The sequence below is a fragment of the Tachypleus tridentatus genome, chromosome 8, assembly GCF_004210375.1.
Source record: "Tachypleus tridentatus isolate NWPU-2018 chromosome 8, ASM421037v1, whole genome shotgun sequence".
Classification (NCBI taxonomy): Eukaryota; Metazoa; Arthropoda; class Merostomata; order Xiphosura; family Limulidae; genus Tachypleus; species Tachypleus tridentatus.
Genome location: NC_134832.1, coordinates 115,242,594 through 115,263,803, shown reverse-complemented (window position 1 = coordinate 115,263,803; position 21,210 = coordinate 115,242,594). Strand labels below are relative to the sequence as shown.

Here is a 21,210-nt window from a genome sequence, read left to right as displayed (position 1 = left end):
AAATAAATAGAAAAGCTAGAAAGTAAAAAAATTGTGCAGGCAAGATCACAACAATTCTAAATTCTTCTGAGAGTTAATAATGAAATTTAAAATAAGATTTTATATTATTCTCACAAAATGGTTTATTTGTTTTTTTTTATACATTCTCCAAATATAGCTCTTAACCCATTACTAATTATACATGTAAACACAAATCTGGCAGCTGTTACAATTAAATATATAGAGTCTTAACTGCAATTACCCATCTTAAATTCAAACACTCAGATGCAAAATGAGAAGAAATACAGACCCCACTTTTATGAACTATATGTGTTTACTTACTTCATTGGCAACAACAGGTTCATCTGATCCTTCTCTGCTCCCTTCTTTCAGTTTCAAAGCGTAGTTACGAGCATGTTTAGCATGGGCCTTCAATTCCTTTGGATAAGGTGTAGGAGCTCGCACTAATTTACCCTTTAACATCACACGAGAAAAAATAATGAACTCATGCATAACCAAGTCAAAAGACTATACAATTATAGTGAAAATGTTATATATATAAGCTATTTGAAAAAATAATGCTGTAGATAAAACTTGTACTTCTAAACATGTAATTATATTTCACCATTGCTGTGTGAGAGAGTTCAAAATAAAAAATAATTAAATGAGAAAGAGAAACTTAAAAATTAAAGCAAAGCAAAAATATTCCTACCTAGTTTTATATTAGCCATAATAACAACAAAACTAAAGCATAATACATAAAACATATGTATCTTCTACACATTTACTCTGTTGGTTTCATGCACATATTCATCAGTAATTTTTTCACTATTATAATATTACAAGAGAAGCATAATTTGAAATGCACATTTTATACAAATCTTTAAAGTACATAAACTCACAGGCTGTTCTACTGTTATGTCAGAAGCAAATTTAATTTGTTGCCTTGCTTCTTTAACAATGTCGATACCTTCTCTTTCACCTCCGTGATCTAACAGGAAAAAACAAAAATTACTTCTCAGTTTTTATACTAAACAAGCATTCTCATGAAGCCTTTGTATATGTATTAACAATTTTTGTAAATGGAATTTTTTTTTTCATACAAATATTAAATGCAATCTTGAACTGCTGTCTGGTTAAACCTGTACTGTTACTGCCTTCTATTTCTTAACTGGTTTTTGGGTATAACTAGTTTTAACATTCAAAATATTATATCCACTTGGTGGTACCAAGGCTTATGAAATCAATGCTTTATAAAGTGTGATAAATGTTGCCTGTGCTAGGATGTGTCATGTGCATTGTTGCTCTTCTATTGAAGGACCACATAAAGCACTTTCAGCTAGATTGTTACATTATTACTGTGTTTATAGATTAAAACTTTGTCTATTGCTATTGTTGGCATGTGAAATTATAAAAAGCTAAGGTAATATAATTAACTGGTCAGTTCTGTAAACAGTCTGTTTTCTGGTCAAAATATTTGATTGTCAGTATAACTAACCAATTCAAGCATAATGATAAACTGAAGACTTCTGACTTAAAAACAATAAAAAATCTACACTATTTAGCTATACTAAAATTTAATCACCCATAAAAGAGCATGCCTCTTGAAAGTTTGGATTCATCTTAATAACATGACCTGACAGTAAAGTTGAAGCTAATAATTTTTAAAGTTGGTAAAATACAATCTATTACTAAACATATCAAATTTTCAGATTTAGATTTGTCCCTATTGTATTTAAATAGCAATATAATTAATATGATGTTATGTTGCTGAAAGCAATTTATAACAATCCGCAGCTACTAGAGCCAAACAGTTAAATTCAATGTTAAGAGCTATTAACCTCAGAAGAATGAAGTTGGTCAATTTGACCAATCTAGAAACTGTGAAACTAGAGACATTGCAATACTGAATTTAAAAAGTATATCTTCACAAAATTTGGCAAGACTTTAGTAAAGATCAAGTGTTGTATACAGAAAACAGATTTTTTTAGTAAAGTATTACACAAGATTTATCAGTGAATTTTCAAAGCCTTTACTGAATTAGTATATGTGAAAGGTGATTTTAACAATAAAAACAAAAATTCTTTTTATCTCACAGTTTTCATTTTCCATTCCCATAACTTCTAAAGCCCAGTAAATAATTTTAAAAAATGTTTCTTTTTGGTAAAGTTTTCTACTTGATATCTTATTTTCTCTACCTTAAAATTAACTACAGAGAAATAATCAATGTAGTAAAATGAAGTGTATGCTATGTTTTTATGCCCCGTTTACTGACATACATTGATATTCAAGTTTTTAATTAAATTTTAAATGTAACATGACTTGTGCATTTTGACCTAACCATACAGAAACAGCTAACTTTATCACATTAGGCTCCTGTATTTTACACAACCTTGTATTGATGGTGTATACACACTATAACATATCTCACTATAACACTATACATACACTATAACCTTGAAAGTACTTAACATATAACACTATATACACACTAAAACCCTGAAAGTGCTCAACATATCTCACTATAACACTATATACACACTAAAACCCTAAAAGCACTTAACATACATCACTATATAAACATTAACCCTGAAAGTACTTAACATATATCATAAAACAGATAAACTTTCAGTAAACATTAAAAGTCTTTTGTAAACAAAAAAAATTTAGAACTTTTAACAAAATATTTTTTACTAAAAACTTCTCTGTGACTATATGGAGTCAACACCATGACTGATCCAAGTGCAAAGTGATTTTCAAGTTAAGATTAAAAATACTTTTCATATTCCCCAGTGGCACAGCAGTATGTCTGCAGACTCACACTGCTAGAAACTGGGTTTCAATATCTGTGGTGGGCAGAGAACATATAGCCTTTGTGTAGCTGTAGCTTTGTGCTTAATTCCAAACAAAGTTTTCTTCATCTAAAAATTGTTGTTTCATTTGCATAATCTCTAAAATCTTCTAAACAAATTTGAAATGTTTTATTTTTCAGTGAAAATTTATATTTTGTCTGAAATTTTCTGTACCTTAACTCTATATTATGAGTCAATTTGCTGAACATTGTAACCACAATAAGAAAATGTGAAATAAATCTAAATTATCCTTTTTGCTATCTTATATGACTTCAAATTGTAACATGAATCAACATTTGTTTGTCCTAAATAGCTTAAAGCATATAAGAGCATACATCTGTTTCCACTTAAATTTTATTGTTTAACTAATAATACAACCACACAACTTTTAAATCATTCTGTAAACAAGCAGCTCATGTTATCCTATTGAGTTACGTAATGCACAGGCTACTCGCAAGCATGTCTCATAAAAATATATTATTTCTTCTTTATCTTACCTGATCTAACAAGTTTTTAATTTTTGCATTTTATTTATTTTATAATAATAAATAAAGAATACACATCACATGAAAAACAGGAAACATAGTACTTACCTGGATCTTCCTTTTTTTCTCCTCTTTACTGCCAATGAAACTTAACTCCACTTTGTTACATTAATGATAATAGTACACTAAATAACTTTTTATTGACTTAAATAATGCATTTAAAAATACAAATTAGTTGCATGTAAAAAGCAGACAATGCCTTATAACTATCATAGTTTCTCTGGCTTTCTAACTATGCAATAAGAGCCATTAAAAATTCAGCTAAGCTCACTGACAGGTTTCCTGTGGGAATGAAGTTTGAAGTGTAAGTGAAATAAACAATTCCCTGTACAGAAGAAAACAACCTAATATAATAAATCATATGATACATAAAAACCTTGGTTTTCTATTGGTTATAAATACATAGTATTAAACGTCAGAGGATTATTGACAATTAGTGAAAGATAAGACATAAAATGTTGGTGTGGCATGAGGGGCTGATTCTCTACTTTATGGTTCTAAAACCAAAAAGATTGAAGGCTAAACCTTTTGTTTTGCCTGAGCAATAACTATATCATAATGAGTACCTTACATTAAATTCTGCACTTCTCAGACAGGTTGTAAATAAATTAGAAAAGAGGGAAGAAATAGACAGCAAACATTACAGTTCTAATAAAATTTCTTTGTGGAATTAAAACTTAAAATTTAAATAATATTAAAATTTATTTATTAACTACATTTTTATACCAAGTTTACTCATATATATATATTGATAATGAAGTATTTTAATTAAGTTTTGAATGTAACACAGTAAGGCCTTGTGACATACATAAAATAGGGTAGCCATATGGAAAGAGCTAAACAAACATTCAAATGAAATGATTATTGCATGATAAATTGGTGATATCAGTGTTCAAAACATTCAGATACCCTATTTATCATAAAATTACTGAAAAGCCAGTTGAAAACTAGTCTTGCCGCCTCAGCTGAAGTGTAAGCAAGTAATCCACTCTATGTATAAAATTTTATTGTATAAATAGAATGTGATGGTGTGGAATTTAGCAGACAGACTATAGTCCATAATGATTTCATCTCTGCTTTTAGCACAAGTTATTGGATCTCTTGATGTCTTGTAATGCTCCAATGGTTTGGTAATATGGTATATGTACAAAAACTAAAAATATCAAATAGCATTTTCTAATATAATAATTTAATAACCTTAACATGAAATGTGTCAAACTAAATTATTTCCGATAAAGGTTAAAACTGAAATTAGGTTTCATTCTCATATACTGTAGTACTTTAACTTTCACAACAAATAATGCATAAAATGGAAATTATCATAAATAAATACGAAAAAAACATTCTCAGGTGTACAGAAAGACTTACCTCTAGGTTCTTCCAGTGGAACTTGTGGTAAAAGAAAACAAGTAAGAATACGTTGACCTGTGTCTGGATCAATATCTGACTGAAGAGGAACCAATGGTTTTGTCTGGGGAAAGAATGAAGACAAACAAAATTTACCATGAGAAAATAATTTATCTTGTTTCTTGTATAAGTACCACTTTTATGATATATTGTTACTTGGCAATTAGATTATGTGTATCCATCCAGTAGCTTTTGACTCCTAACTCAGATAATATTGTCCATGTTTATTCATTCTTTTTTTATACAGTTAAAAACTCCAAACTTAATGCAAATCTTTCTCTCTCAGAATCAAAGAAATTTTCAAAACTACACAGACAAATAATCAGTTAAAAATCCAAGATTAACTAAAATTATAAAAGTTATGTAATGACAGTTGAATTTGATAAGGTTATATTTGGAGCACTGTTTTAATGTATTTTTATTTACCTTTATTAGTATATAAAGTTCTTAAAAGCAGATGGTACCACATACCTGTGAAGCAGTGAAAACTAACTGAATATTAAATTAATAGGGACACAAAGAGCTGTTTACTTCTAAGAAATTGCTTTTATTGACTAGTGGTATCCAAACTGTACAACTAAGTTACAGTTTCTGTAAAGTATTGGTATGTTGCTTCTTAGGCCAAAACTTTCTTTTATTTCTCTAAACTTCGGAATTTTTTGTTTCAGCAATGAATTTACAGATATACATCTTTGCTATGATGTCTGTCAGTTAACTGTTTTACTCTCATAAAATTGTAAAAAGGTCTCTTTGTGTTTAACTACTCCAAAACGAGTACGAGTTTTCAGCTTCTACTACTACTTGCTGTAATCTCTTACACAACACTTACTTGCCCTTAGCAATATTTGTCTCATGATACCCTCCATTTATGTCAATGCATCCTCTATCCTAGTACTGTATACAAGCACATCATTCAGAGAATGTTATTGCTTTTTTGAGACTGACTTAATCCCTGTCTCTAACACTGGGGAGGAAGTGCATGTGAAAACATTAACTAAATGAGATATACAGAAACAATACATAAGATGCATCGATGTAGATGGAGAATGTCACGAGAAAAACTATTACCAAAAGCAATTAAGCTGGATATACAAAACTGGAGGAAGCAGAAAAAATCAGACCAATTGTTAAATGGGCAAAACAAGAAACCCTGTCAGTCAAGTAATAGCTGTAAGTGCTAGAGAAAGTATGTTTTGGAACTCATGTTATAAAGTATTAGTCTTTGACCTATAATGGGTAGAGCAGTTATGGAAATATACATTTTATTCTGTCTGGTGCTCTAAGCATGTGCTTAGTCAGCCTATTGGGTAATCCAGGACTGTGGCTGGAAGAACAACTTCATGTGTAAAACTGGTGAAGTAAAATAGTTCTATACTAGTCTCAAAGAAAGAAAATATTACTTATTAAAAACTTTACAAGTTTTTTTTAATGTGGAAAATTGAGAATGACTATAGCCACGAGCCTAAGAATATTCACTTTGTATGCCATTCCAAACCATTAAGTTGGGCAGCACAGCATTATGTAGGTTTGGGATGTAACATTTTTTGAGAGAAGTTTGACAAATTTGTAAAAAAAGACAGTGTGGATTTGTCTTTCAATGCTTCTGTGAGAGGTGGTGATTTCAGCATCTTGTAATTTGCATTATTAATGTTTTACAGTTCACTGTAATCTTACAAGTTCAAGAGTACCTGCTGAGAAGATGGCAATTGGCTGTTTTAACAACACTTTCTACTCTACAGTACCACCCAACAACAAAATTCTTTATTGTCCAGTTTCACATATTTGCTTCATAAATATCTTTGAAGACACAACCTTAATGAAAGAAACAAAATTATTTCACTTAAAGATTCTTTGAGAATCTGGTTTGTTACACATGATGAAAGGTGCTTCTTGTTTAATTTAAAATAAACAAGTGTAAGTATCTGCATTAATTCAGTCTCTTGTTTCTTCTGGTAGTTTCAGTTGTTATTGCTGTTATAAGTTATATGGAACTACTCTAGTCTATTCTGCATAAAATATTAAATTAGCTCTTCATATCCCTTTAATAATTCTTTTTAATATTTTATGTGTATATTTTTTTCAAAGTTTAGATCCAAACATAAATGTTCAAAATTTTCTTTATACAAGTAAAATGTATAAAATGTTGTTAAGGTTTTGTCCTAAAAACATAAGTATCATACAAATAACACCTGTTTGTATTATGGATTATTAACTAAATGTTGGACTTCACTGAAGTAACCACAAACTTGACTGCTTACCTGATTCTCAGAAAGCCACAGAGCTTGAAGTTTTGGAAGTTTTGCAATGCTGAAAGGAAGAAACTGAAGCATATTGCCAGACAGACTCAAAACTTTCAGGGAAGCTAAATGTCCCAGTTCATCAGGAACGAAAGTCAGTCGGTTGTCTCTCAGAGACAAGATACTCAATCTTACACAGCTTCCCACCTGTGTAGACCAATAAAAATCTGATATAAATCTTATATTTTAAGATTATCATAATTTAAATAGATTATGTGGAAAATGTAACATTTTAAGAATTCTAGGATTGGTCCCAACTGGTCTGAGAAAGTTTCATATGTTCTATCTATAACACTGAAGTCTGAAGTAATAAAGGTCCTCTTTCAACATAGTCTCAGTTAATTTGACAATCCACATGACCTCTTTGTACTTGTTCAAAGTCTTTAAAGATTTAATACAATTACCTTTTAATAGACTCTGTACATCTTCATGAAATTTGTCAGTCTTTCAGAAAACAAATCTTTCACATGCAAAAAATAATTTGGTGAAGTATTCTGAATCAATTAAAAAAACATTTTTCTTAAATATATCAAGTATTTCTTTTGAATAGTCCATGTGCAAAGTGATTTTCACATTAAGATTATAAATACTTTTCATCTCAAATATCACTTTTGTAATCTCTAAAACCTTCTTAGATACATTAAGTGTTTATTTTTCAGTAAAACTTTGTAAGTTATCAGTCATTTTCTTTAACCTAGTTACACGTGGGTAGTCAATTTGCCCAACCTTGTAAATACCAAAAAAACAACAAACAAACAAACAAAATTACCCTTTTTTTCCTTAGAATGACTAAATGTAACAGGAAACTACATTCATTTATCCCAACTAAATGGTTTTAAACTCATAACAGTATACATATATTTATAATTAAACTTTGTTTTATTGCCCTTTGAACCATATCTAACTACTATTCACACTATTTGTTACACCATCAAATTGCCTTACCCATGAGATAAGTGCATTGTAAAATATTTATTATTATTTTTTATCCAATCTAACCTTAACTAACCTAAAGAGATCCCTATTTTGACATTTTAGTTACTTCTATAATATATAAAAATAAAATATGAAAGACAAGAAATCAACTACATACCCAAGTATTATTTTTTTTTGTCAACTACTGATGACATTTAACTACTTTTTTTAATACTAATGGTAGTTGTGCATCAATAATTTTTTTAAAATTAAATAATGCACCAAAGTACATAGGATAATTATGCACAAATAGTATACAATTTCCTCTAACAATCACAATTCTTATGGCTTTCTAACTACACCATGAAAGCTGTTACAAATTCATCCAAGCTAGTCATTACCATTCCTATGGGAAAGAAGCCTGTATTACAAGTGAAATTTATCTGTTCAGAACATAACATAAGGTATGTTATTTGATAGATGAAAGCCTTAACTTTCTGTTGGTTGTAGGTAATATATAATTGAATTTAAGAGAGAACCATTAACAAATCCTGAAAGATATGATGTGACAGGCAGGTACAGCTGTAGGGGTCTAATTTTATAGTCTTCAGTTTTGTTTGCTTACAGAGCTGTCAACTAGAAAATGTGTCACACTAAGGTAAACTTAGAATTTTTAAATACTGCCTTATAGAATCAAGAATTTAAAACTTATATCCTATTAAAATATAAATTATTCACTAATATTTTATGCTATATTAATTGGTATAACATAAACAAAAAGTAGTTTAATAAAATTTTGAATGTAAGACACAAACCTTGCATCATGCACTGTAAAAGATATTTGTGGCAACAGGGTTAATAATTCATAATAGTCTTGTAATTGTCTAAACTTGCAAAATGCAAAAATAACATTTTATATTTTATACAATGCTAAACATCAAGAGCAGTCTGAAACAGGTATGCTAAACAAAACTAATTCTTGTAATAATCTTTCTACATTTTATATTAAAACAGAAGATAAACTCTGATATGATATTACAGACTGCTTAATTTCTAGAATGAAAAGTACCACATTATTCTAACACTCGTTTTCAATGGATACCAAGAATAAGTAGGAAAAAAATTGCAAGCCCATAGTCACGTTTCTCCGAGTTGAAGATCTCTCAAAAAATATATAGATGATATGCACACAGCATATAGTCAGAACAGTTTTCAGTAGCTACAACATATACTAATTATGAACATACATAAAGCAAACTAAATACCAAATGGAAACAAAAACCTCTGTGAAGATAGGTTCTAAAACACTGAAGAAACAAAAAGACCAAGAAAGGTCAAAATTCAGGAACATTAAAGCAGAAAAGACTAATACTGATCTACCTTATTTTACCTATCATGTCCAAAAGAAGTTCAACAATAAAATATGAACAACACACGAGATAAAGTTTAACAGAAGCCTTCTTAATCTACCTGACTGAAAACACAGTCAGTGATGAGAATAGGTCAGACTGAAAACAATGGAGGTTAATGGCAAGCACAGCTAATCAATGACTGGTGCTACAGTCGAGATGTAGGGACAAAGGAGGGTAAAAAAAAAGGATATTTTTAAAAGATATCTAGCACATATTAATTTAATATTTAGATATTTATTCAGGATTAATACTACTGCTTTCATTATGCAAATCTTCTTTATTTGTGCATAAATAACAGAAGAAAAGCAAACTATCCACAACTGTGCATTTAATTTTGTCAAGTATGCTTTTCTTAATTTCCAGGTGAGGATGATCCATTTAAAAAAAAAAGTCTTTAAAATTCTGTTTAACTTGTTTGCATTGTCATGACCAACTTTTATCAATATTGTATTCTACAAATGAACACAATAGCAACTCACGTGCTAGTTCTAATAAACCACCAAACTAGTATGTAGAGCCTGATTTAGAAAGACTGTTTGTCCTTGACTAAGTATTTATGAATGAGCAGTTGTATGTTTATAACAGAAGTAAGCCACTAAGAGCCAAGATATGCTCATCCTGGCTAACAATAGGGTCAGACAAAAAGTGATAACCCTTTTGAAATTATTCAATGGCAGATTAACAGGAGGGCAGAGGGGATTGCTGTCCAGAAGGCCCAAATATTTTAGGCTAGGGTACTGCAGGTAAAAATAAAAAAGAATTATTAGAAGGGAATTTCTTTTAAATTAGGAGTGTCACTTAAAATAATATGAACAAATATTTGTTAAACAAGATTTATAGTGTTAAAAGATTATTAACAAATCCAAAAATATACATATTAAAAAGGAATTTAATTATAAATATATACACATCTGTATACCACGATATATATTTAACAGTGAAGTAATACTTCTCTTGTACAACAAAAATAACATGCATAAGGGAACCCCATATTAGTTCCTGTCCTGAGGCCCTAAGGTGTCTTAATCTTCCCTGGAAAGTCCCAGGAAAGTAGATAACACACAAAGAAGATTCAGAACTAAATCCTGGCCTCTATCAAAACAAATAGTTCTTCTCAAGAACACCTTCAATTTAGCAGCTGATTAATGGCTGGAACTTAGGATATTAATTAATTATTTAACAATTAAACTAAGATGACCATATAGGTTACTAAAAATAAGAACAGTTTGTCTTGTAATAAGTCTATTTGAGTCAAAAAAGGAATGACTTATTATTATTATAGTAATTAATAAAGGTTAACAGATGCCTAAAAAATTAACTTACACTTCATACACAGACATTTTAAAAGTCGTTTCAGCAACATTTGATGTGAAAGTTGATTTTACGAGTAGGTATTTTGTTTCCAGGTTTTTCCACTCAGTTTCAACTTGGTGTTATCAAATAATAGAATTCCAACTTATCTGATTGCTTGTAATCTAGCCTATATTTGCAACATATTAACCAGGAACTTCTTTACTTTAAGAAATAATATATATTGCTTTTAACCAACAATAAAAAACATGCAGTTTCTAGATCATACCTCAGGGGGAAGTTCTTCTATTAAGTTTTCATCAGCTATTAATGTATGTAGGTTCCTTAGAAGACCTATACTAGCAGGCAATGATTCTAAGTCATTGTAACTCACAATCAATTCTTCAAGTTGAGATAAGCTAAGATAAAATTGCATAAATATTAGAAAATGTAAACATTTATAAAAACTATGTAAAATATATTATTTACACTCAAACAATGACATTAAAAGCAAATAGCATCTCCTAAACTGTAAAATTAAGACTACAGTACAAACTGGAAAGTATGAATGATAAAATATAGTTTAATTAAATGGAAACACTGTTTTTAGATTTAACCTCTAGGGAAATGACTCACATTTCAAATAAAATTAAATTTTGAAATTGTGGAGAAGATATGGATGTCAAAGTCCTTATCACAAGCTATAATTCAATATGAAGTTAATGGTGGGAAGATAGTTTTTCTCATTTAAATGAGAAAATTTTCTGATTAAAAAATCAATAAATCAACAGTAACAAGTCAATCATATTTCCTAAAGTTGGTGTTCTAGCTCCATAATGATTAGACTTTATTAGAATAGGCACTATGCTGTATAAACAATCACAAGTAATGTGGATACAATCTATTACACATTAACTACTCAAAATTATCTTATTGTATGGTACAACAATAAATAAGAAAGAAACCAATAAAACAATCTATAACATACAACTTGTTTACTATTGTCAACAAGTTTGTACAAGGTTTCACTAAAATTTAATAAAAAAATAATAATTATCATTTGAACATTTATAGTATAGTCCAATTTGAAATTTGCAAATTTTTTAATAACACTCACCAAATATCACAAACTGACAGTCTCTATGTTTAAATTACAGTAAACAATTAATGAAACTTCTGTTTAACCTGTTGACTACCAAGTATTTCAGCTGCTACAATACAACTCTAATGCTTCTTCATTTTGTAACATTTTCCGTGACGCCATTTTGGTTCAAAAGTGAAACAATTTGCAAGTATTTCAAATGCATGCAAGGTGCTGACATCTAGCGTTGAAGTTAGGTATTATTGAGAACAAATTAACTAGTCCGTGGCACTGTGTTACTGATCGGCTTGGACGAGTTATCTCGTCTACGGCACTGAACAGGTTAAAGTCACAGTATAAAAACAAATACTACACAGTTTCAAAATACATAAACAAATCAAATGCACAAAAAGACCACACAAATTAAGCTTTAAGTTTTAAATTATTATAAAATGCTTTGGCGTGAAATATACAAAAAATTATGGCAAATTAGTAGGTAAATATTTTCAACTCAGTACTTACTTCCCAATGCTTTCTGGTAATGCTGACAAACAGTTTTCATCCAACCTTAATATGGTAATGTTCTTTAAGTTACCTGAAAAAACTAAGTGTCAAAACTGAAAAGCATCTTAAAATACTTAATAGAAAAGTACAAATCTCAGTTGCCATGTTTTGAATAGTTTCTTACATACAGTTGTGATTTCAAATAGATTTCTTTATATAGTTAAATTTATAAGAACAGGTGTAAATTAATGTTTATATGCATTAGAATGCATCTTCCTGAAAAATATCATTAAACTAAATTATCATCCATAAATACTTCAAGTTTAAAAAAATTCCTGTTGATGTACCATTTTTATTAACTAATTCTAAAATGATGGTGGAAATAGTGTAGGTTTGGAGCCTGTTATCTAAAGAATATATGTAATACATTACAAAATGAATCAAGCACAAAAAAACCAACAAAAAACTAAAAACATTTGCAACAAAGCCAGAGTTGAAATAATGAAAACTAGAAAAAAGCATTATGAAATTAGGTCCAATGATTAATAGCTGTAATTAAAACAAGTAACTTCATTTTTCATTTCATCAGGAAAGGACAACAGAAGGAAAGTTTTCATAATTTATGAAATAGCTGATTATGTACAAATTTCAGAAGAGAAGAAAAATAAACTTTTAAGCTTGCAAGATTTCATTGTTCTATGTTCTCATACATAAATATAAAATCATACCACAAGAAAAAAAACAAAACAAATAGCACAAAATTTAATAAACTGAGTTTACAATGATTTCCCACAGAATGACCAAAATGATTGTTAGCAACAATATATGTCAAATACATACCAAAGGTATTTGGTAATTCTTTCAACCTATTTGTAGATAATGTAATGTCACAGAGATTAATGCAACAGCCAAGTTCTGGAGCAATTTCTTCCAGCTGGTTTCTACTGGCATCCAAATATGTAAGATTTGTCAGACCTCCAAGACACTGAAGTAAAAAATCATGGTCGTGAGCTTGAATTTTCAGAATATTTGATTTATTTCTTCGATGTGCCAAATCTCTTTTGATTTGATTTTAATAAAAATACAAAGAACTGTGTTTTTAGAGCTATAGCTACTAGAAGTACAAAAAAAATGCTTACTGGTGGTAGTGAAGATATATTATTGCTATCACACCAAAATTCTACTAGCTTGGTCAGACTCCCTACAACTTCAGGCTGTAATACAAAATAGTCAGTAATAAGAAAGGATGATAGAAAATACTAGAAAATGTCTGGATGGTTTTTGCTCACTATATAATTAATATACAATTTTAATTAGTTTTCAGACTTGCAGTGATTAAAAGCCACTTAACACCCACTTTTACTATTATTGAAACCATTAAACTTGAAACAGGAGCACTAAGTAATTCTGACCACAAAATTGCCACAGAGAATAATGTATCTGGTCAACAGGGTCAAAATACATGTTATGACCTTTCACAGAATTACATTCAAGTTTAATTAAACTTATTATTAAAGTATGTCAATAAAACTGGAATCAACTTGTAGTTTATAATTGAATATTTTGATACTAAGTTTAGTTTAACAATTTTAAAACAAAATATTTAAATAAATTCTCAGTCTTCATTCTCTGTGTTCCATGAGTCAGCTGTGCTTTGAATTCTCCCATATAGATTTTTCTTTCTTCTTTAATAATGGTTTCATTGTGTTCATTTAATGAAAAACACAAAATATATTATTGAAAAGCTAGAATATAAAATTATATCATACCTTCTTGGCTTGCTGAGATATCAATCTATTTTGTGAAATCCACCAGTGAAATAACTATACTATCATAGCTTTCAAAGCAATTATCTAAAACCATATGTTAAAATGTTGAACATGTTTCTCACCAACAGATACATTTTTTGTCTACAAAAACCTCATTCCATTTCATTCCTTTTGGCAGTCAAAGTAAACAGTTGCCCTCAGATTTCCTTGTCTGTAAATGTTGTTGTTGAAGTCTGAGCAGCTGATAGAAACTTTTTAGCCTATTTATTGTTAAGTTAAAAAGCCTGTTAAATTACAGTAGTTTGGAACATTCTATTATAATACCCAATATATACCTTTTGTGTTCTAAAATGCAAATTTAAAAGATAAGTAAATTATTAATTAAACAACTAACTCAGTGACAAAAAAGTAAAGCTAGTATGCCATTGTATTGATAGCAAAGGGCCCTAGCCATAGGGCCCTAGTAATGACTAAGTGTAAAGCTAGTATGCCATTGTATTGATAGCAAAGGGCCCTAGTAATGACTAAGTGTAAAGCTAGTATGCCATTGCATTGATAGCAAAGGGCCCAAGCCATGACAAAGTGTAAAGCTAGTACGCCATTGTATTGATAGAAAATGGCCAAACCCATGATTAAGTGCTAAATTTCTTGTTTATTAGGTATATTTTTCATTTGTTATTAAATATTTTTAACAAAAGTAACTAAATTGTAAAAACTATAAATTTTATTTGTTGAATAACAAATACAGATAAAACAATTTCACAAGCTCAGTTGACCACATTTCAATCTCATAGCATGCACGTACTATGCCTGTACTAAGTTCTACCACAAACATTCTACTGTGATTTATTTCTTTGCATGTAGAAAGAGGGTCCAAATGAAGAGTAGCAAAACAATTAAATTAAAAGAAAGCAGATGTAAACAAGTTAGAAGCTGAATCTATTAGGATAAATAACTAACTGTCTATTACTATCTACTGTTATTCTTGACAAAAAAGCATTTTTTGTTTTATTCTACATTTTTCAACTTCTTATTCCACTGTACATTGATGATTTTACAACAGCATGTTGGTATAGACAAAATATCAAGTTTTATTAAAAATTTTCAATCTTCTTTTAGGAGGTTTGAGAGGTTATTTAAATGAAATATAAAAATTGTAAGATGAAAATAAGTATTTTTATTCCTAAAACAAAAATGGCCTTGCACTCAGACTAACTCATAAATTCACAAATCTTTAGAATGAATAATTTACTAAAATATCTGATTTTTGTGTATACAAGTTACAATATTTTCTGAAAACATGACAAATTTCATGAAGCTATTGTTTACAACCAAAAGAGATGTTTAATTTACACGAAGTGTGGAAGAGTAAAATTACTACTGAATACATCATTAAGTTTACTACATTATCAATGTAATGGCAATTATAAGTGCTCAAGATCAAATTTAGACAACAGTTGCATTACAGACAAAAATAAAAAAAATATTTCTTGACTTGTGCATATTTTTGTGTTAAGTAGAAAAAATCATAAAATACTTACTGCATTACATGCAGATGTTTTGATGAACTTGTAACTAAAATGTACAAAACTATAACTGGTACTTTCTTTTATTCATATTAATTTAAAATTGGAAAATTTTATTTTATTTTTATTATAATTCATGAAGTCTCACAAGACAATTTGTTTCTATCATGACAAACATAAGCAAAATAACAACTTAATGTCATTATGCAATTAATATAATGAAAAACAGACTACTTACTGCATCAGTAAAATCATTCTGTCCAATATCCAGTCTTGTCAACTCAGTCAAACGAACCATGGACTTTGGAAGGATCTTTAGGTGGTTTTCTCGAAGTTCAAGTATCCTGATCTTAGATAATCTGAAACATTTGCAATTAATGAAAGAATATTCAGCATTATTTCCTATTTAATAAAAACAAAAGTAAATTCCACATTGTCTGAGCAGATGTAATATTCAAAATTTTTCTTTCTAAATAAACACAACAAACCTTCCAAAGTTTGCAGGAAGATATTCCAAAAAGGTGTCATTTAAATAGAGCTCTTCTAAGCTAATCAACTGTGTCAGTCCTTCAGGCAATCTAGAAAGTGAAAAAAGAAAAATTTATATTATTAATGATAAAACAAAACAAAAAAAACACCACCAACTTTCAGCTTCATCCTAGACAATAACTGCTGTAAAAAAAGGTATTTTTATAGATGACATTACTAACCAGTTTTGTGTCTTTTGTAATGTTTGAATGGGTACCCAAAACCCTACCTGGATGGTTAATTCAGAGGAGTAATTCAGATACCCAGAAATTTCTGATCACTATCAACACCACAGTTTTTAACATGCAGAACACTAGACACTATGAAGCATGGTGCCACACATCTTAAGTTTACTTCATGTACAGTGTTATGTTTTTGTTAGAAAAATAAAGACATAAAAAAGAGTACATGATATCATTATAAAAGAAATATAAAATCAATGTTAACCATGAAAATGAAACTTTTTGCAGACATCATGTATACTGCAGCATAGGTGTGCAAAGTACAGGCAACTGTATGTATTCTCACATGAGGTATTGAAACAAATTCAAACATCTCCCTTTCTTTTTCTCTAACTTCTCACCAATTAGTAATGAGCACCGATTTAGTAGTCATGAAATAAATATAAAAATATAAAGCCTTCAACTGTTTCTTTGAATAGATACTATTAACTTACTGATATTAGTAACTGGTAATGAAACAAGGTAACCTTTAACAGTATTCCCTGAATGACTGCCATTACACAGTACTACATGACAACACTCAGGTTGTAAGTACGTACATTTGTGTACAGACGTTACAGCATCTAAAGCCACTTATCCTTATACACTGAGAGATTACAAGACCACTAAGCACCTGAGCTATCAGAAAAGTTATCACAATTGATGGGCGGAGCTTACCTCAAATATTTCAAAGACAAATCTTTGATAATTCCCTGTTAAGATTACTTTACAAGTTTCACATTTAACTTGCATTGAAATGAAACAATGATTCTATAGAAATAATCTCTGTATCCTAATACCTTGAATTATGATAAGCAGCAGCCAGCTACAGTTGAAACAAGTTAAAGTAGTTATACATAAATGTAGAAACTTTTGGAAGATCATATTTATATTAATACATTAAGTTACAGTATTTACTATCATAAAGCACACAGTCATCAGGCCTGAAAGTTTCCCAGAAATGACATGCCTCACTTCTGTCCTAGAATGTTGATTGTGCTGTGCTACAAAATGGCAGTAACCACAAACTGACTACATGTATTGAATCTGCCAATAATCATTCAGCAAAGAAAAATGTTAAATGTAACATTCAAATTTCCTTCTTAATTGATTCTTTGTCTCTATATTCATTATTATCTATAGAAGAGGTAAGAGTCAGTACGGTATAAACAAATTCTGGGAGTATAATGAACTGTTGAATAACTTGATTTACATGGTACTCAGTGATTTTTGTACATTGTTAAACTTAGTGGTGCATGGTTTACTAATCAATCTGAGTCTGTATCACTATAACTGCATCCACTTTTGCTTCATTCTCTGATTAGTAATGTTTTTTTGCTTATTGTTTCCTCTTAAAAACAATAGTTTGTTTCCAGCTCCATTTATATTACTTTGACTCAAAATTAGCATAACTTTTTGTAAGAACTGAGTAGTAAACTGAGAAACACGTAACAGTCATGATGAGCGGGCACCTAGGGAAAAATATAGTGTCTAGCCACCATTATAACAACAAAGTATAACATTACACTGTTTACTGACTTGACCTGATGCTATAATACAATTTTATGTTAAAATGCTTGATATGATATAATGTCTGGGAATGTTCTCAACATTCTGGTATAATGAGGAGAAAAACAATATATTTAGCATTCCAGAATATATATGTATGTTTAGTGCTGTAGAATATACACCATTTATGATCTGTTGTATAAAGTATACTAAAAACAATAATTTGAATTTCATAAATATAATTCAGTTACTATTAGAAGTCTAGTTTATAGCTTGTGCCATTAATATATATAACTGATAATTCATTAAGAAAACCAGAAGAACAAAGATTATTAACAATAAACAATGAATCAAAGATGGCAAACACAGAAATCAGAATACTGTAACACATGCACTAAAACTATTTATAATGAACAATTTTTTAAAAACATTGTTATTAAAAAGTTGAAAACTTGAAGACAAATGATCAAAATTCAACTTACTTTCCAAGAGGGTTGACACTAGCTTCAATCACGTGAAGGCACTTACATCCTTTGATATTATCAGGAATTTCAAGAATCCCTTAAAAATTGACATTAAATACATTTTGTCTTAAAACCATAAATGAAAAAATACTTAAGTTACTTACATCTAGTTGATTTTCATGCTTAAAAAACATTAAAAAAATTTCAACCTAAATAATCTCTAAAATTGTTCTTGAGTTCTCATGTAACAACACCCTAAAAACTAAAAATGTAATTTAATTATTTTATAAAAATTTTATTTTAATATAAAAAGATGGTTTAATTATATGTAATGGCAATTAAGATCTTGCTCCATAACAACTGTACAATAAGTAGATGCACTGCTAAAACAAGTAACATTTTTAATTCCTAGAATAAAAAATAACATGCACACCATTTTTGCTGATGTCTAGGGTCTCCAAGTTAATTAGTGATGCTATTGCTGGAGGTATTGACTGGATTTCATTGTCACTTAGCACCAACTTTCTTAACCCATGGCAGTGAAACAATGGCTGTAATAAAAGACAAAAAACTGTAAAAATACAAAGATATGAAATCTTCTTCAAAAAAGAATTATTTAATTCATCTATTCCATGTTTTGCAACCAAAGAAATGCAGGTCTGTAAGTCTTTGAAATAAAACCTTAATGGTTTCTTGATATTAAAAAGTAACTAAGCCCACAAATGATACTACAAACAATTATTATACATTTTTATTAAAGAGTAAAAATAAATATTTCAAAAGGCTTACAATATAATCTGAAGTTAGCAAATATGTATTTTGTAACCAAGTAAGTTGTAATAGTTTTTTTTCAGACATAATTAAATAAACCAGTATAATAAATGGCATTTTAAATAGCTTTAACATATTAAAACATTATAATTTTCCTATACAGAAAATGTGTTTCCAATGAGTACATCTCTCTTCTCATTACATTATTTTTTCCTCTTTTGTACAGCCCTCTGTGTGGAAACGTTTTTTTCATACATTTCTGGTATAGGAAAATTATGATTTCTTATACAGTACTTCCCTCCTCTCACAATATTAGCTAAAATTCCACATTGAAAAGGAAGAGTGACTGGTGTGAGGAAATTACAGATGCACAATTTAAAAATGTCTGAAAGATACCTCTGTAGAGGAAACTGCACCACTTCTGAACCAGGTATTTTGTCATCACAATTGGCTAGGAACAAACATGGTGGGAAAGAAATGGAGCATGTCCGATTGGGAGAAAATAAGTAAGGAGAGTGTTCCCAACAGAAGAAAAATGGGTAATGGAGGATGTTTTTCATGGTGTAAAATAGCTAAGGACAAGAATGCTCTGATATGGAAATATGCAGTAAAGCATTGGAGATGTCCGTCTTGGTCATCCAAAGCCCTGGAAAAATAAACCTACTGAAGAGTAGGGTAGGATTCCATAGTGAAGCATGGAGTGTGAACATACTGATTGAGAAGGGATAGGTCAGTGCTTGGTCTCCAGTCCCACCTTTTTGGTGGGAATAAATTCCCCACAGAAATGAATAAAGCAGGTTAGATAACCTGTTGTGTGAGGAGGTCTTGCAAATAAATGCTGGCATGACAAGGAATCCCAAAGAGTTGAAAAGGAAACAGGCAAGCAGTAAAGGGAGGAAGGATAAGAAAAAGTATGACAAATCCTTCTGACAAAACTCAGAGAGATAAACAATTAAAAATCCTCATCAACCTGGCCAGGCTTGAAATGCTCAGGAGAAAGACGGGCAACAGCAAGAGACAAAGGTTTTCCCATATAACACTCAATCTCCCTGTGAATAAAGGTTGATAAATCCCCAACAGGTTGCCTTTATTATGACATACAATGCCTTCATGCTGGAGAAGCATGACTGGTAGATTACATGACATTACATCACAATAAGATTGAGAGTAACAGATTACAAATCTTTTTTTTATTACAAAGTGTAGAGCCAGTAAAAGAAAAAAAACATTCATAATAAATTATCATCAGTTCTATTGTGATGGAATGTCACAACAGTCTTCATACTATGTGAAAACAAAATATAAAACTTTCTGAAATAACATGAAAAATTATTAGAATTTTTTAAGAGAAAAAAATTTAGAAAATTTACAAAAGAGAAGTTTATTTTAAGTAGAAAAAGATACAACTTAAATTAAATGGATTGATTTGTTTTATAGAACACTATAATGAATGCTGTTGTTAAAGGATGTTAAAGAACCAATGAGAAAGATAAAAAAAATGAAATGCAAAATTATGCAAAAATACTTACATAATTTTTGGCTTAAAATCTAAAAATCAAAGTTGAAATTAACAATATTGTAATTAATTTGTTATAAAAAGATAAAACATTTGAAACAAAATGTGTATATAGATGATTGCTACTCTTATTTCTGAAGTAACATTTTGTTAATGACAGTTAAAGGCAATTACATCATAAATTTAATACAGTGAGCATTTTGTTGGCAAAAATGAATGAAATTTACTTTTCAACTACAATCAATAGCTGGTAATTGCTATACAATTCATTTTTGAAATTTAATTTTTTTCACTGATACTTGTAACTAACATGAAGAAATGAAAGAATCCACAAATAACAGAGACCTTATCTACTGTTTGTTTTGATACTCTTTTTTGAATCACAGTTCTTTGGTACTGCTTAGGGAAGCATATGAAGGATATTACAAGCTTCCATATAATGATGCAACGAGAACAACTTCTGGCATTTCAATATAAAAAAATTTATGTCAAATGCAAGAAATTGCTATATGATTCATTAATCAGTTTACAGTTAGAATGATATCATACACTTTGTGTTTACTTTATTACCAATACACACAGGTGTTTGTTTCTTTCAATCTGACATATATTCACATGAGGTCT

General features: G+C 29.6%; 1 protein-coding gene across 3 annotated transcripts in view; it reads right to left on the bottom strand.

Annotated features, from left to right (window-relative positions):
* The window catches only part of LOC143223255 (uncharacterized), a 69,611-nt gene that overhangs the window by 35,357 nt on the left and 13,044 nt on the right, over nucleotides 1-21,210 (bottom strand). For all 3 annotated transcript variants that reach the window (XR_013012789.1, XM_076450963.1, XM_076450964.1), the window contains exons 3-14: nucleotides 18,733-18,850; nucleotides 18,318-18,396; nucleotides 16,066-16,155; nucleotides 15,816-15,936; nucleotides 13,422-13,496; nucleotides 13,123-13,267; nucleotides 12,301-12,373; nucleotides 10,987-11,116; nucleotides 7,042-7,227; nucleotides 4,745-4,847; nucleotides 882-970; nucleotides 322-453 (exon numbers count right to left, since the gene is read on the bottom strand). Coding sequence is in view for 2 of the 3 variants with exons in the window: in XM_076450963.1 (XP_076307078.1) it covers nucleotides 322-453; nucleotides 882-970; nucleotides 4,745-4,847; nucleotides 7,042-7,227; nucleotides 10,987-11,116; nucleotides 12,301-12,373; nucleotides 13,123-13,267; nucleotides 13,422-13,496; nucleotides 15,816-15,936; nucleotides 16,066-16,155; nucleotides 18,318-18,396; nucleotides 18,733-18,850 (1,341 nt within the window). In the remaining variant the exon portion in view is untranslated. The remainder of the gene's footprint in view (nucleotides 1-321; nucleotides 454-881; nucleotides 971-4,744; nucleotides 4,848-7,041; nucleotides 7,228-10,986; nucleotides 11,117-12,300; nucleotides 12,374-13,122; nucleotides 13,268-13,421; nucleotides 13,497-15,815; nucleotides 15,937-16,065; nucleotides 16,156-18,317; nucleotides 18,397-18,732; nucleotides 18,851-21,210) is intronic.